This window comes from Bombina bombina, chromosome 6 (assembly GCF_027579735.1).
Source record: "Bombina bombina isolate aBomBom1 chromosome 6, aBomBom1.pri, whole genome shotgun sequence".
Taxonomy (NCBI): Eukaryota; Metazoa; Chordata; class Amphibia; order Anura; family Bombinatoridae; genus Bombina; species Bombina bombina.
Window position 1 is genome coordinate 207557593 of NC_069504.1, and position 17746 is coordinate 207575338.

A 17746-nucleotide genomic window follows, 5' to 3' on the forward strand; every position below is an offset into this window, starting at 1 on the left:
GATACATAGTTACCAAAAGACACCCATCCACATATAGCAGATAGCCAAACCAGTACTGAAAACTATCAGCAGAGGTAATGGTATATAAGAGTATATCGTTGATCTGAAAAGGGAGGTAGGAGATGACTCCCTACGACCGATAACAGAGAACCCTTAAAAAGATTTCCCGTGAAAGAAACCATAAAATCAATAGGCGATACTCTCTTCACATCCCTCTGACAAACACTGTACTCTGAGAGGAATTGGGCTTCAGAATGCTTAGAAGCGCTTATCATAGAAGAAATCATAGAAATCAAGCACAAACTTACTTCAACACCTCCATAGGGAGACAAAGTTTGTAAAACTAAATTGTGGGTGTGGTGGGAGGTGTATTTATAGGCATTTGAGGTTTGGGAAACTTTGCACCCTCCTGGTAGGAATGTATATCCCAATACGTCACTAGCTCATGGACTCTTGCCAATTACATGAAAGAAATAAAAAACCTACCAAAATAAAAATCTAACATTACAAAATATAAAAAATCAAACATTACAGAAAATAAAAAATCAAACATTACAGAAAATAAAAAAATTGTAAGTCTAAAACTAAAGTCCACTTAAAAAAAGCCCACCCCAAAATAACAAACTCTAAACTAACACTAAAACCTACTCTATAAATTCAGGTCATTTATCGAACAGTGCCCTAGCTGAAGTAATCAGCTAAATGAAGCCATGAATCAGCAAGTGCTACCCAGTGTGCTGAACCAACAATTGACTGTCTCCTAAGCTTATATCCCTGCTTAGAACAAAGAAAATTGATAATAGGAGTATAATAGAAAGTTATTTAAAATTGCATGTGCTATCTGAATCATGAAATCATTTTGGGGGGTTTAATGTCTCTTTAAGCTGCAGAAGATTACGCTGTCATTATTACATTAATTGCTAGGAAACAGATTTTTTCAAATCTATTTGCTGAAGGCAAATTTCAGTCAATATGTTATTTAGGCCTAGATTACACAAAATTGCGATTTTGCATGCATGATATTTGCGCTCCACTCGGTAATACCAAGGCATACAATTGTGTGCTGGTATTACAATTTCGCATTTGCATTGCCTGAAAGCCTTGTGATCATGAGTGCGCTTCCATAGTCTCCAATTGGAGCCTCATTCTGATGCCGTGGGACACGGCAAAGAACCTAGTGTTGGGCAGCAAATTACAAAAATATATGTATAACTTGGGGGACATGTTAAAAGAGCGCTCCACTTGTAATGTTGCCCTAAAATGTTTATTTTTTTCTATATGTGACATAAGTGTTTTTAAACCTATCAATTTTACATTTATTGCATTTTCTTTGTTTCTTAGAGTTTCAATTTGGGAGGACGGCAGCCTGGAAATCATCAACATAACAAAACAGGATGAAGGAAGTTACACTTGCTTTGCAGAGAACGATAGAGGAAAAGCAAATAGCACAGGAACACTCTCTGTTACAGGTATTGTTATACATGCTGCTTGTTAACTATTGAATAATTACCATGTAATATTAATCAGTGAATAACTGGGCCATCAAATGACATTATAAAATATTATATATTGGAAGTTTTGTTTTAAACCACTGCTTCATTTTATGTTGGGTGAAGGATGGGCGGAGTCAGGCAGCTGTCAGGCAGTCTCTGTTTTCTTTCCTAGGAAAGGAAAAGCTTTAGCAGGAACAGTAGGCCAGAGCTTCCAAACTATGACAATTCAGCAATATCCTGAAAGGTGGGAGCTAGGACATAGTATTGAGACTACATCATAGAAATAAGATAATACAATAATCTAGATCATGTGGAGCACACTATTTATATAGACAGCATAATGGCAACCATTTTGTATCAGTATGTCAGCCATCACACTCCATCTACTTAAGCACTGCTGCAGTTACCAAGTAATAGTGATAGCTAATTCTTTTATGGGAGCTACTAAAACAGAAAACCAACAGTACTGCTACTATAATGTGCAGCTGCTTGCAGTACTCCAGCTAAACAATTTAACCATTTTAAGTGGAAAATATCTCATTCATATGATCTGCATTACATTATTCCCTGCTTTAATTGACCCAAGACAGGCTTATTCCTTCCCATTGTTGTTATCTCTAGCCATGATCCTCCAAACACAAATAAACATAATGCTCTTCATCATGATTAAAGGGACATGAAACCCAAGCATTGTTTTCCTGATTCAGATAGAGAATACAATTTTAAAGGGACATTAAACAAAATAGTAATATAAAATATTTAACTACATGTAGTAAAGCAACTTTGCAATTTACTTTAATTATTTTACTCCCGTTTCTTTTAATTTCATTCTGAAAATGATTGAATTCCCTATTTATAACTGTCTCTGATTGGCTTTGGCAGAAAAAAGAAACTTAAGTTACAATATGGCGGCACCCACTGCTTTATGTTCATTAAAATGTTATCTTTATTTTTTCAATATTTAAACAGCTAATAGCATTAAAAAAATACATGTATATTTTATTCTCAGGCCAATCTTTGCTCTGAATACATTATTCTGTCAATTATTTATTTAGTGTTCAATGTCCCTTTAAACAACATTCCAATTTACTTCCATCTAATTTTCTTTATTCTTTAGATACCCTTTAGTGAGAAAATAGCAATATACATGGATAAGCCAATCATACAAGGCACCTATGTGCAGCCACCAATCAGCAGCTACTTTGCCTATTTAGATATGATTTTCAATAAAGGATATTAGAAGAATGAAGCAAATTAGATAATAGATGTAAATTGGAAAGTTGTGTAAAATGGATTTCTCTTTCTACATCATGAAAGAAAAAGCTGGGTTTCACGTCCCTTTAGGTATGATTAAGGGCTGTATGTTTCTTGAAATGAACATTTTTACACAGTGGTGCTGTTGTTATTTATGTTTTACCATTTGGTCTTTTTGCAACTTGCACACTGTCAATGTTGTTAGGAGAATGTACTGTTTTTCGTCTACATTTTGATTGCCCATTAAAATCTCCTTACCAGAAGTCTGGCTACAAAAATGTCTTTCTTCAGTCTGCTCATGTTCATTATCAACAGGTAATGAACATGGCCTCCTCTTATTTCTTAAAAGGAAAATTCAAATTGGTTTATTAAATTAGCAAATCAGAACTGAAGATGGGCAGACATGCCATTTAATTTTACCTATGTCAAATTGTCTCTCTCAAGATTTTTTTCATAGAAATTCCTTTAATAGAATCTAGTCCAGTATCTACAGTATGTAACAGCTTTCTAAAATAGCAGTGTAACTTTGGTGGCATAGGAAAATTTATAGAAATGTGTCACTTAGGAGCCATTAAAATGTTACCCTCATTATGGGCAATTTATAACAAATAGTAATTTGTTGTGCACAGGAGACAATAGATGATTTTATGGGCAGTTGTTTGTGGCTTGAGTGATTGTCAATGCGATGTTTGTATCCTAGTATGATACATTTTTTTTCTAACTGGAACAACAATAATGAATTATGGCCTTTTAAGGAAGTTAAATGTAACAATAAATCTATCATTTGCATAAAACATCACTTAGCTGGATGGTTGAATCTGCATCCAGTACCTTTGTAGGTTAATAAAAATGATATTAATGTACAGAATAAAGATATCTAAAACAGTAATAAATATTTTTAGACCCATAGATCTTGAAATTCCCCATTAGCACCTGATCCCTGTAGATGTTATTTATTTATTTTATTTTAATTTTAAACATCTCTTTCATATATCATAATTTTGCAGCTGATTAAATATTCATAAAATGGGTAAAAATGCTTTGCATAATTGATGAGACCAATGAAAATCTATAGCTTAATATTAGACACAATCTATTTTCTGTGTAGTTGTAGAAGCATACGTTTTAACCACAGCTGAAGTAGGGGAAATATATGCATTAGAGCTAAATGGATTTTAGACTCATAAATATAGTTTTAAGATGATTCAGTAGGGAATCTTAAAGGGACACTGAACCCAATTTTTTTCTTTCGTGATTCAGATAGAGCATGCAATTGTTTAGCAACTTTCTAGTTTACTCCTATTATAAAAAATATTTCGTTCTCCTGCCATCTTTATTTGAAAAAGAAGGCATCTAAGCTATTTTTTAGTTCAGTACCCTGGATAGCACTTGTTTATTGGTCGGTTAAATTAATTCACCAATCAGCAAGAACAACCCAGGTTCACCAAAAATGGGCCGGCATCTAAACTTACATTCTTGCTTTTCAAATAAAGATACCAAGAGAATGAAGAAAATGTGATAATAGGAGTAAATTAGAAAGTTCCTTAAAATTGCATGCTCTATCTGAAACACAAAATAAAAAAATTGGGTTCAGTTTCCCTTTAAAGCAAGACAATCATGCCAGGTTGTGACTGATAAAATATGCAATCTAAATGAAATAGAATGTTATATTGTATTGGTTAGTAGTACAATAAACTGTTGCAAATACAAATATAATTTTATTTTAGATCTCATAATTATTATTGTACTTTTGTACTCACAAGAACAAACAAATACAACAAAATTAAATTATGTTTTACCTTTCATTGTCATCAAGGATACAGCATCACAAAATGTTTTAAGAACGTTAAAAAAAAAAAGAAGAAATACTAAAACACAATCCATTGCCCTCTATAAAACAGCCCACTCTAAAATTTGCACAAAAGAAAACTTAAAAAAAAAAACATCAAGAAAATAAAAATAAAAACGGGACTCTCTACAGGGAGTGCAGAATTATTAGGCAAGTTGTATTTTTGAGGATTAATTTTATTATTGAACAACAACCATGTTCTCAATGAACCCAAAAAACTCATTAATATCAAAGCTGAATAGTTTTGGAAGTAGTTTTTAGTTTGTTTTTAGTTATAGCTATTTTAGGGGGATATCTGTATGTGCAGGTGACTATTACTGTGCATAATTATTAGGCAACTTAACAAAAAACAAATATATACCCATTTCAATTATTTATTTTTACCAGTGAAACCAATATAACATCTCAACATTCACAAATATACATTTCTGACATTCAAAAACAAAACAAAAACAAATCAGTGACCAATATAGCCACCTTTCTTTGCAAGGACACTCAAAAGCCTGCCATCCATGGATTCTGTCAGTGTTTTGATCTGTTCACCATCAACATTGTGTGCAGCAGCAACCACAGCCTCCCAGACACTGTTCAGAGAGGTGTACTGTTTTCCCTCCTTGTAAATCTCACTTTTGATGATGGACCACAGGTTCTCAATGGGGTTCAGATCAGGTGAACAAGGAGGCCATGTCATTAGATTTTCTTCTTTTATACCCTTTCTTGCCAGCCACGCTGTGGAGTACTTGGACGCATGTGAAGGAGCATTGTCCTGCATGAAAATCATGTTTTTCTTGAAGGATGCAGACTTCTTCCTGTACCACTGCTTGAAGAAGGTGTCTTCCAGAAACTGGCAGTAGGACTGGGAGTTGAGCTTGACTCCATCATCAACCCGAAAAGGCCCCACAAGCTCATCTTTGATGATACCAGCCCAAACCAGTACTCCACCTCCACCTTGCTGGCGTCTGAGTCGGACTGGAGCTCTCTGCCCTTTACCAATCCAGCCACGGGCCCATCCATCTGGCCCATCAAGACTCACTCTCATTTCATCAGTCCATAAAACCTTAGAAAAATCAGTCTTGAGATATTTCTTGGCCCAGTCTTGACGTTTCAGCTTGTGTGTCTTGTTCAGTGGTGGTCGTCTTTCAGCCTTTCTTACCTTGGCCATGTCTCTGAGTATTGCACACCTTGTGCTTTTGGGCACTCCAGTGATGTTGTAGCTCTGAAATATGGCCAAACTGGTGGCAAGTGGCATCTTGGCAGCTGCACGCTTGACTTTTCTCAGTTCATGGGCAGTTATTTTGCGCTTTGGTTTTTCCACACGCTTCTTGCGACCCTGTTGACTATTTTGAATGAAACGCTTGATTGTTCGATGATCACGATTCAGAAGCTTTGCAATTTTTTAAGAGTGCTGCATCCCTCTGCAAGATATCTCACTATTTTTTACTTTTCTGAGCCTGTCAAGTCCTTCTTTTGACCCATTTTGCCAAAGGAAAGGAAGTTGCCTAATAATTATGCACACCTGATATAGGGTGTTGATGTCATTAGACCACACCCCTTCTCATTACAGAGATGCACATCACCTAATATGCTTAATTGGCAGTAGGCTTTCGAGCCTATACAGCTTGGAGTAAGACAACATGCATAAAGAGGATGATGTGGTCAAAATACTCATTTGCCTAATAATTCTGCACTCCCTGTAGTCAGCTTTGATATAGTGAGACACCACTTTGTGAGACAAGATAGTTCACACTGGAAGTCACAACGTTTTAAAGGGACAGTCTACTATAGAATTTCTATTTTTTAAAAAGATAGATAATCCCTTTATTATCCATTCCCCAGTTTTGCATAACCAACACGGTTATATTAATATACTTTTTACCTCTGCAATTACCTTGTACCTAAGCCTCTGTAGACTGCCCCCTTATTTCACTCTTTTGACAAAATTTGCATTTTAGCCAAACAGTACTGACTGAATAACTACAATGGAGTGAGCACAAGTTATCTATATAGCACACATGATCTAGCGCTGTCTAGCTTTAAAAACTGTCAAAATGCACTGAGATAAGAGAACAATGCAAATTTAATGATAATAGTAAATTGGAAAGTTGCTGAAAATTGCATGCCCTATCTGAATCATGAAACTTTAATTGTGACTAGACTATCCCTTTAAATTATGCATGGTGAGTAATGCTATAGATGAAAAATTGAGACCAGGAGCCCGATGATTTAAAGCTCTCTGTTCTTGTAAGATTTTCTAAGAATGCTCGCCAGTACTGTGAAGCTCCTCCCCTAATTCTATAAAGGTAGTTTTTACCTTGAGAGCAGTGGGCCTCTGGTACTAAAATGTGTGCGGAGAAGGTTCTCAACTGGAGAAGCATGCGTACATGTATGTATCATTACACATTATACGCTCCAACAAGTGTTTAATGTTCTCCTTCTCTCGTGCAACCAAATCACGTCAATCACCCCACGTGAAAGTGTTCAGGTTGATTGCTTTTCACCAAAACAGAAGTGGAAGAGAGCTTAAGAGACAGCGGTTTGATATCCAGTACTTCTTACATTGCTGGAAGTAGACATGCATGTTCAAACCAGAACGGCCCCAAAGCTGCGTAGTACATGGAGCCCAGTATGTCTTACAAAGGGGTATTCCCTGCTTTTAAGTATGTGAAGACAACGCATACAGTAGGGCTCACAGAAAATCGTAATTAAAAATCATGTCAAATAAATACTTTAAATATTTAAATACAAATATGCAGTAGAAATTGTATTGTTTAATCCATTTAAAACATAGCAACACACACTGCAAAAAAATTAATTTGAAATTACAGAGGCATAAAAATGTTAAAGGGACAGTCTACACCAAAATTGTTGTAAAAAAAAACATAACACCTTTACTACCCATTCCCCAGATTTGCACAACCAACATTGTTATATTAATATACTTTATAACATTCAAACCTTTACATTTCTGCCTGTTTCTAAGCAACTACAAAGAGCCTCTAATCACGTTTTTTTTTCCAACAGGAGGCTGCTACTTCATGTGTGCTTTATAGATAACCTTGTGCTCACTAACGTGGAGTTGTGCAGGACACTGCACTAATTGGCTAAAAGGAAAGTCAATAGATAATAAATAAATAGCCATGTGATAAGAGGGCAGTCTGCAGAGGTTTAGATACAAGGTAATCACAGAGGTAAAAAATATATTAATATTACAGTGTTGGTTATGCAAAACTGGGGAATGGGTAATAAACGGATAATCTATCTTTTTAAACAATACAAGTTCTGGAGTAGACTGTTCCTTTAGGGTGCACAATAGAAATCATAGTAAACCTACACCAATCATGCAGCAATTGTGAAAATCTTATTTATAATACAAAATCTGATTTATACTGACTGCAATATTTAATTTTGTAAAGTGCGCCCACTGCTCCCTTCTAACTTCACTCTTGCCAGTTAAGTTTCCCTTTCCACAAGCTCCATTAGACATCAGGCAACTGCAGGAACACTCTTTTTTTAAGATAATGCCCTAAGGGTTTGCATGGTTTCCCATGTCTGTGCCGGCATCGGGCCCCAAGCCTTGAAAACACCTTGTAACACCCATGGTCAGCCTCTTTTGCGAGATTGTTGAGGCACTTTAACATAACAAAACATACATTAACATTATATACATTTACAGTTGTAATTATTGCTTTTCTGCATTTCTAACGGTTCACATTTGCTGTGCGAGGTGTTATTAAAGGGTCATTTAACACAACTATATATATATATATTAATGACAGGAACAGCTAGGAAAGATAGATTAAATGAGACTATGGGGCATATTTATCAAGCTCCGTATGGAGCTTGATGCCCCGTGTTTCTGGTGAGCCTGTAGGCTCGCCAGAAACAGCAGTTATGAAACAGCGGTTACAAAGACCGCTTCTCCATAATCTGTCCACCTGCTCTGAGCAGGCGGACAGACATCGCCGCAATTCAACCGGATCGAGTACGATCGGGTTGATTGACACCCCCCCTGCTAGCGGCCTATTGGCTGCGAGTCTGCAGGGGGCGGCGTTGCACCAGCAGCTCTTGTGAGCTGCTGGTGCAATGCTGAATACGGCGAGCATATTGCTCGCCATATTCAGCGAGGTCCGATAGACCTTGATAAATTGGGGCCTATGTGAATTTAAAGTTGGCCTTGCCTGTACAGCGAGACCCTTCAGAATCCTAACGAGATTCCACGAATCTAGGCCAATGTCTGATTAAAATCAGAAGGTGTAGTTCCAGAACTGGTATTATAAAAAAGTTAAGGTAACTAGTTTTTGTTTTGTTTTGTTTTTTACTGTCAATGGAGTTTTTGTTCAATACTGTTCCCATAATATACATCTAAATACTTACATATCATACTTTGCCTTTTTTGTACAAATTCCCAGCTGCCACAAAGATAACTCTTTCTCCGTCTAATGCTGATGTGACTGTTGGTGAAAATGCTACAATGCAATGTCAAGCTTCCCATGACCCTATTCTCGATCTTACATTTATCTGGCTTTTAAATGGACTTGTCATTGAATTTGACCAAGAGAACAGCCATTATGAAAGGAACATAAAGGTAAACACATTTTTTTTACAATTCTGCATCCACAAGTGGTACAGTAGATCCATAGTCTCCCCTCTGTGCACATGAGAAATCTGCTGCTCTCTTAAGCACCTAACCTCCAACAAAGTTCATATTTGTCTCCTATATTTCTCTCAACTTGCTGGGGGAATTGGGTGACATTGATTTATAATAGAAAAGATGAATAACACAGAGCATAGAAGTGGGAACACATCATGTCCTAGAAAATGTCACACCTCTCCTAAATCCTGCTGCTGTAGACTTAGGTCTTGTTTTGCAATTTAGATTTGGATAGTTTATTATTGACTTTGGGCTATGGGTCTTTCAGACTGCAGGAAAAAACTGTCATAATACATAAAATCTGCACATATTGGGCTGTAATCAAGGTCAGACTGTCTTCGTTATTGCTCAGGAGATTCGAAGTAGCCCTCACAGTACTTTTCTGTGTGTGTAGAGGCTACAGTAAAGGTAAGGAAAATCATGATAGGGTGAGTGTCACATTATAGTAAATTAGTTGTTTAATGTGCCAGTTTTGCACCAAATTTGATATTGAAGTTTCTTCCAGTGTTAGGTCAATGACCATGATACTACAATGTGACAGAAGACTTTTCTGCTTTTGGTGCCATTGGTCTGTGTTTCCAGCTCCTGCTATAGGTCTGCTGTTCACACCTTTTTCTGCCATATGTGTCATTAACATAATAATCTTGAAAGTGTTCTCTTGTCTATGGAGAGCTATGCTTTTAAGCCTTCTAGGTGTCATAAAATGTGTATTGTATGTAATGCTGCTGTATCAGAAAAATCATAGCATTTAGAGGATTTTTTTGTTATTCAGGTAGCACAAGTTTGGTAGGTTCTCAACTTCATCTGCCCCATGTAAGTTAAAATGACATGACATACATCAATGGGCATCCAGAAAAATAACTTTGTTGCCTACAAATATGCTGCTTCCTCAAGGCTATTGGTCAATATTTATAGACCACATTTAAACCCACAAGTCAATTACTGATTAAGAATCCTAGCTCCTAGCTTGTGTTGAAACATTTATTAAATGGACATTAAATACCTTGTAACTACAAGGAATTTTTGTTGTGTTTCTATAGAATAACATATCAGCCATGTCTTAATGTTTTTAAAACAAATTAGCATCCTTATTACCTCAATTATTTTTCAGTAGCCAAACTCCACCTACCATTTGGCTTATTTGGAGGAACCAATCTGGGAACGGTCATAAAGTTAGTATGAAGTAATCTGTTTTGCAGTTATTATAAGTTAAATCCAGTTTGTAAATGATCTATAGTAGTAGGCAGTTAAGAAAAGCAAAAAGAAAGAAGTATCTGAGTATTTCATGCAATCAGCACTCCCCGGATATATGTCCAACAAAACAGGAATAAGTACTAAAAGAATCTGGAGGTTTATAATACACAATACTTTAGTATTACACAAACTTTAGTATTCTCTCTTAATAATATTATACAAAACCTCACTGTGACTGAAACAAGAAGCTTATTAATGAACACAGCAAGTATTTTGGCGGATTGAGATATTTAGATAATCTGTCAACATATTTATAACATATATCAGGGATGGCAAACTGACTGCCTATATGCCACATGTGACCCTCTGCACTAGTTTTTGTGGCTCCTGGGAAAGAGCAGAACTAAAAATGTGTGATAGCCTTTATGGTCACAAGGAAAAGCAGAACTAACATTTGTGATTTGGGACTTCTGTGGGAAGGAAAACAAGGTTTGCCGAATTGAAAAAGAGCCCTCTGGAGGAAAGAAGAGCAGACAGATGGTACCCTGCAGCATAAAGCTAATGCTGTGCCGAATTGACACATTTAGGAAATATATTATTTGTGTATTTAATAGCTGTTCACTCAGATGCTGCCCTTAAGACTTCTAAAATATTGATCTGTGGCCCCCATGTGTTAGGAAGTTGGTCATCACTGAGATATATCATAGTACATCAAGTATTTGTGTTCATATTGTAAACTAATATATTTTCTATCTTTATAACAGAATGAAGCAGGTAGTGAACTCGTCATAAAAAATGTCCTGCTGAAGCATGCTGGAAGATACACTTGCACGGCACAAACCATTGTTGACAATTCATCAGCTTCAGCTGATCTTGTGGTTAGAGGTGAGGATTTCTACAGACAAGGGAGTTTTAGACCATAAAATTTGGGAGATCAAAAATCTAAATATTGAGGATACAGGGAGTACTGTTGGGGGGACCTCATATTCATACTTGTGTTTTATTTCCTTCTCCCTCCTATACCTCTCTTCTTGCTCTGCATAGAACATCCAAGTTAAAAAAAGGAAATTTAGGGCCACATGTTCCTATGGCACTTGGGTGCCATTATAATGAATGGCTGTGCATGTATAAATTACCATAGCAACCACTTTGAACCACCTATATACTCTATAAACAGACAGCGCCACAAATGATATAATCAATAAACACAGTATTCCTCCAAGACCTGAAGGATAGTTTTGCACGCAAAGAATGTGATAAATAAGTAATGATAAATAGGCAATAAATATTGTTAAAATTATAGCTGCCAAATCTCACAGTTGAATGCTAAAATGCAAAAAAGTAGAAAATGTAAAAAAAATATATAAAGAATGTGAAAAAAACTTTGAACCACCATTGATATTATCAATGGCTCAGGACTTTATAATGCCATCTATGTACTGCACTTTGATTCCTGCATTGCAAATTTTTGTCATATTTATTGGTTTGTTAGCATTGGTGAGGTAATGGTGGCTGGTGAACGTTTTGGTTTGTTTGGAAAATAGTCCTCTCACATGATATGATACCCAGCCACAGCCCTGACTTTTTAACAAGTACAAAGTAAGGAACATGCCCAAATAAAAATATGACATTTTATACCAATCTGCTGAGAGTTCTCATGTTCTGAGGAATTTACTTCTTAGATTTGTGTTTTGGCATTGGCATCTGATATGACCAGTCCGCCTTTTAAGAAGCAGGATGCCCATGACATGAATCTTTAAAATGCATGCAAGAGCACACACCCTTTTAGCCAGTTTTGATTTAAGGGCCATATAGGTATATTTGTCCAGGTGTTCTAAAGGTATGTAGAAGACCAGAGCTGTTTCTCAAAAGTTTGGGTCATGGTGCATCTTCTAGGGCCTGATTGGCTCTTTGCTTTGTTGTGATACTTCTACAACCCCTGAACCAATAAGGGATTTTTCTTTGCAATGTAATATACCAATGGTTTTTAAATAATTAAGATTTTTTTTTTATTTATTTATTTCGAAGTTTAAGGAAGGTGTGTACAGGTGATGATTAAGCATCCTTGCCTCACCTGGTTCTGACGAAGACTAGAGTGTTGGCTGAGACAGGCTAGAAAAGTTATGCTGACATTGGGGAGTTAAGTAATTGTGCTGACAGCAATCATTAACAAGAGACATATACATACAACAAGAGAAGCAATCTGCCAGGAACAAACAACAGATCAGTAGTTTGTTCTATGGCCCGTTTACCACCTAGGAGTAGCTGTTTTTAGCCCAATTGTGCTTTTCACAGAGGATAACTTTCCTGAAGTATATCAGTCTGATCCCACCTTACAAATTCAGTCCAGCCCAAAAATACCAGGCAATTTTCATCTGAACAACTCCAGACAATCATTTTGGCCATCTTTGGGCCTCGTCAGTGAGGTGCAGCCATATCCCTCCAAGCAAATTGGGCAAGGAGTCCATGTTGGGTTCTCCCATTATCCTTATGGAGACTTTCCCCAGGGTCATAATAAAATATAAAGGTCAGTCTAGACCCGAAATACCAGGCAAAAAGAAGCTACTCCCAGGAGGTAAAAGAGCCAAAGTCACTGAGCTGTTCTTGGTTCCTAGCAGATAGCTTATCTTTCTGTATGTGTTTGTACTCCTTGCCAAATGTGCTTAAAGGGATATGGCTGCACCTTGTTAAAGGGACAGGATACACCAATTTTTATTTAACTGCATGTAATGTACACTACTATAAAGAATAACGTGCACAGATACTGATATAAAAATCCAGTATAAAACATTTTAAAAACTTACTTAGAAGCTCTTAATTTAGCACTGTTGATGAGATTAGCCTGGGTCACCCACTGAAAGTTGTTGAGAGCAGAACCTCCCCCCACCCCCTCTCCCCTGCATATGAAAATAACTTATTGTGCAATGATAAATGCAGATAGCATATGCTGTCTGCATTTATCGATGTGCGGTGGACATTATACACTACATTGTATCATGTCCGTCCGCACTTTAATAAATCGGCCCCTTATTGTCAAGATATCTGAGCAATTACAAAAACAAGTAATATATTTGAGCAATTTGGATGTTATCTTAAATGAGCAACCGAAAAGGGTAAATGGTGTCTAGACTTTATAACACAAGATTTTACACACTATTATCATGCAAACTGGGAAAAAGGGAGGATTGTTGGAACAAGGACAAGGTAGACTGGAGCCCTGTGAAATGGTGGAGAGAAACGTAGTGAAAACCAAAGTATAGTCTTTGCTGGTAATACTAGTTTTTTTTTACTCATTTGGTTTTTGAATAGATATTAAGATGCCAAATGTGTTATTTAGTGCTATCAATGTTTGAATGCTTAACATTGTATTGCTGTTTTCTTTTTGTTTTTTTATGGGGTTTTTGTTTTAATCTTTTTTATTAGTCTTGAAAATTGTATAAAGATGTAGCTGTTAAGCACTGCCCCAGGGATGTATGCAAATGATTGTAAACACATATTTATGGACACTGGTATTCACAGATTGATGTTGTTTATTGTATATGATGGACATATGATGTCATTGTTATGTTTATAATTATGATGACACTTCTGTATTAACCAACTTTTATGTACTCCCAACTGTCATATAAATAAAGTTAAAGGGACATGAAACCCATAGTTTGTTCTTTCATGATTCAGATAGAGGGGTTGCTTTATGAAGCAGTGGATGCTGCTTCCGACCCACTCCACTTCAGGTCCGCCTTGAAGCGGAAGTTAAGAAGCAGCGGTCCTAAGACCGCTGCTTCTTAACTCGTCCACCACCTCTGAGGTGGCGGACAGCAATGAGCCTGATTGGATACGATCGGGTTGATTGACACCCCCAATTGACCGCAAACCTGCAGGGGGCGGCATTGCACCAGCAGTTCACCAAAACAGCTGGTGCAATGATAAATGCAGACAACGTATGCTGTCAGCATTTATCGATGTGCGGCGGACATAATACGATAGAGCGTATCATGTCCGTCCGCACCATAATATAATGACCCCAGAGCATGCAATTTTAAGCAAATTTCTAACTTATCCCTATTATCATTTTTTCTTCGTCCTCTTGGTATCTTTATTTGAAAAAGCAGAAATCTAAGCTTAGGAACCAACCCATTTTGGGTTTAGCACCTGGGTAGCACTCGCTGATTGATGGCTACATTTAAAGATACCAAGAGAACGAAGAACAATTGATAATAAGAGTAAATGAGAAAGTTGCTTAAAATTGCATGCTCTTTCTGAACCATATAAGAAATAATTTGGATTTCATATCCCTTTAAGGAAAAAAATGCAGCAATGAAACAGGTTGTTTAGATGTCTTTGACTTAATGCATTATTTTCAGCTTCATTCTAGATCTACAATTAGCCAAATGTTTCAATAGCAACAATGTCATTTATAAACATTTTTAAATAATTACTATATAGAATCTGCAATGTTTTAACTGCCTTCAGCTATACCTCTAATCTTTGTTCTCAAGAGAAATGATCATACTCAAGTAGACACAAATTGCAGAGAACTCTTTCTTCTGTAACATATGGAAGGCAGTTCATCATACTGAACAAGACATTACCCACTGTGCTGAAGCAATGGAAAAAGATTCTAGTATTCATTAAGAAACTTCAGATTGGCTCTTAGGGTCTATTCATTATGTATGTACTATACGCTCAGTTTGACATGTTCATTAGTTCTATTTATATCTCTTATTTATCTTATTAAATCAATGTCATTTTATCTCCCAGAATACTTTGTGAAACTGCAGGGAAAATGAATTAATACAAAAATTGGATGGTTAGGCAAGAGATTTGTCATTTTGTCCATTTAATAGACCCACTAAACCTCTTCCTTTACTTAAAGGGCCAGATTACTAGTGGAGCGCTAAATATTGCTTTCATGAAAGCGATATTTGTTATCCACTGTGTAATACCAGAGCATGCTAATGTGCACTGGTGTTACAACTCAACAGCAATGCAAACGTGAGCTTGTGTTTGCATTGCTGGCAAGCATTGCGCTCACGAGAGCATGCTTCAATACACTCCAAAGAGACGGCATCAGAACCTAAGCGCAGTGAATGGGGTAAGTTGCACAGTGATGGCAACATTTGTAAATATATACTGTATGTATATGCTGATATACATATATATTTATGTGTTAATATGTGAATATACACATATTAACATGTAAATATATATGTATATAAGCAGTATATAGACCGCAACGTAAAGGCACTTTTCAGTGCCGTTTTTTTTTTTCTTTTTCAAATTCGACTCCCACCAACTTTAGATCCCAAAAACTGTGTAGTGCAATTGTTTTTTATTTTAAAAAAAAGCTACATTTTTTTAAATAAAAAACTATAATGCCCACTATTTTGAGGTCCTTTGGGGCACTTTAAGAAAATTAACCAAAGATCGGATCTCTGGTTAATTTTCTGAGCGCTAATTGCTACAGCGTGCTCAAGATAGCAATAACCAGCCGCTTGTGGTTAATTATCTCACACCTGCAAATGGGCAAATTTGCCCATTTGTGGGTGCGTGAAAATTTTGCGCTTCACTTGTAATCTAGCCCTTATTCTTAGCGAAAGTAATTGGTAAAACTGTTATACATTTCTTTATCAATGAGAAAAATATATTTGGAAAATAACTCTCTCCAAGAAGTGTAACTTAAAGGGAATTTTTTTGATGTTGTTGTATTAAGGTATTGCAGTTTTGTTTTGTTTTTGCAAAATTTGTATTTTTCTTTTTGTATGCTTACAGTGTGTCAATATCCACTGATAAAGCTGTAGTTTTGCTCATAGCCAGTGAGTGTCAATCCCACAGAGCAATATTGCACACATTTACATATTCTGTTTGCTTCAAAATTAAAATCCGAAAACCATTCAGGGCTAGATTAAAAGTGGAGCGCTAATTTATCGAGCACCCACAAACAGGCAAATTTGCCCATTAGCGGCCACGCAATAAATACCAAGCCATCAGATCTCTGGTTAATTTTCTAAAAGTGCCCCAAATGCCCACAAAATAGAGGGTCTTAACGTTTTTTTATGGAAAAGTGACTGAAAAGTGACTTTACATTGCAGTCTATGGGAACTGTGTGTTCCCTGTAAATATATATGTAAATGCTTATATACATATACTGTATATTTATGTTTATATACTGTACACATATTAACAAACAAATATATATTTAAAATTGCTTCCTATCACTGCGCAACTTACCACATTCGCTGTGCTAGTTCTCATGCCGTGTCTCATGGCATGAAAACAAGGCTCCCATGGGAGCCTATGGAAGCATGTCCTTGTGAGTGCAATGCTTCCCAGCAATGCAAATGCGATGTCGCGTTCGCATTGCACTTTACTTGTAATACCAGCGCACATTAGCGCCATTAATCTGTCCATTAATTTCTTTTATATTCATGATATATAAATATTTATAGTTTAAAATAGAGTAAATGTACAATTAAAAGAGATAACTAGCTTTGTATTGAATATATTACCTATATATTTGTATTTATTAATTAACCCTTTGATTGTCAAAAAATGCTACAAACTATTGAGTAGTAGTAAATAATGCATCTGTTATGAATTGTGTTGTTTGCATTATTTGTTGATGTGGCGTATTTGTTTTTCAGGTCCACCTGGTCCTCCAGGAGGTGTTCGAGTAGAGGAAATCACTAGTACATCTGTTAAACTTATCTGGAGTAGTGGAACAGACAATCATCAGCCAATTTCCAAGTATACTATTCAGGCAAAAAACAGTTTATCTGAGGAGTGGAAAAATGTAAAGACAGGTAGGAAGTAAAGCTCTGTGACATGCAAGTCATTCCTACACTTCCATGATGTCTCACAATTGTCTGTATAATCACAAACTGATGATATATTCTGATTCCCCTCTTTCCTTTTTATCGCACAGTAAATTACAGAGTGTTTTGCTGGAGATTAAAACTCCTTTCCATCAGCCTTAAATTGTGACCTCTTTTCACAAACAATTTTCTTGGAATAAACAGAGCTACCGCCATCTTTGTATATGGGCCTTGAGTATATTTAAATAAAGTAATCATGTTGAATCTCAAGTGCCCTTTTTCTAGGGAAAACAGATAGTTTGTCTAACCTCTCCTCATAGCTTAAATTTTCCATTCCCCTTATTGTTTTTTTGAACTTTTTCTAAGTCTGCAATGTCTTTTTTTGAGATTGCCCCCAGAACTGCACCCCTTACTCAAGGTGAAGTCTTACCAGGGATTTATATAGTGACTGCACCATGCTTTCCTCCCTTTCATCAATGCCTCTTTTAAT

General features: G+C 36.3%; 1 protein-coding gene across 1 annotated transcript in view; it reads left to right on the forward strand.

The window, feature by feature from the left end:
- Nucleotides 1-17746, forward strand: part of CNTN1 (contactin 1) — a 542533-nt gene that overhangs the window by 464815 nt on the left and 59972 nt on the right. The window contains exons 13-16 of the mRNA XM_053716725.1: nt 1342-1469; nt 9006-9181; nt 11206-11326; nt 17086-17244. Coding sequence (XP_053572700.1) covers nt 1342-1469; nt 9006-9181; nt 11206-11326; nt 17086-17244 — 584 coding nt within the window. The remainder of the gene's footprint in view (nt 1-1341; nt 1470-9005; nt 9182-11205; nt 11327-17085; nt 17245-17746) is intronic.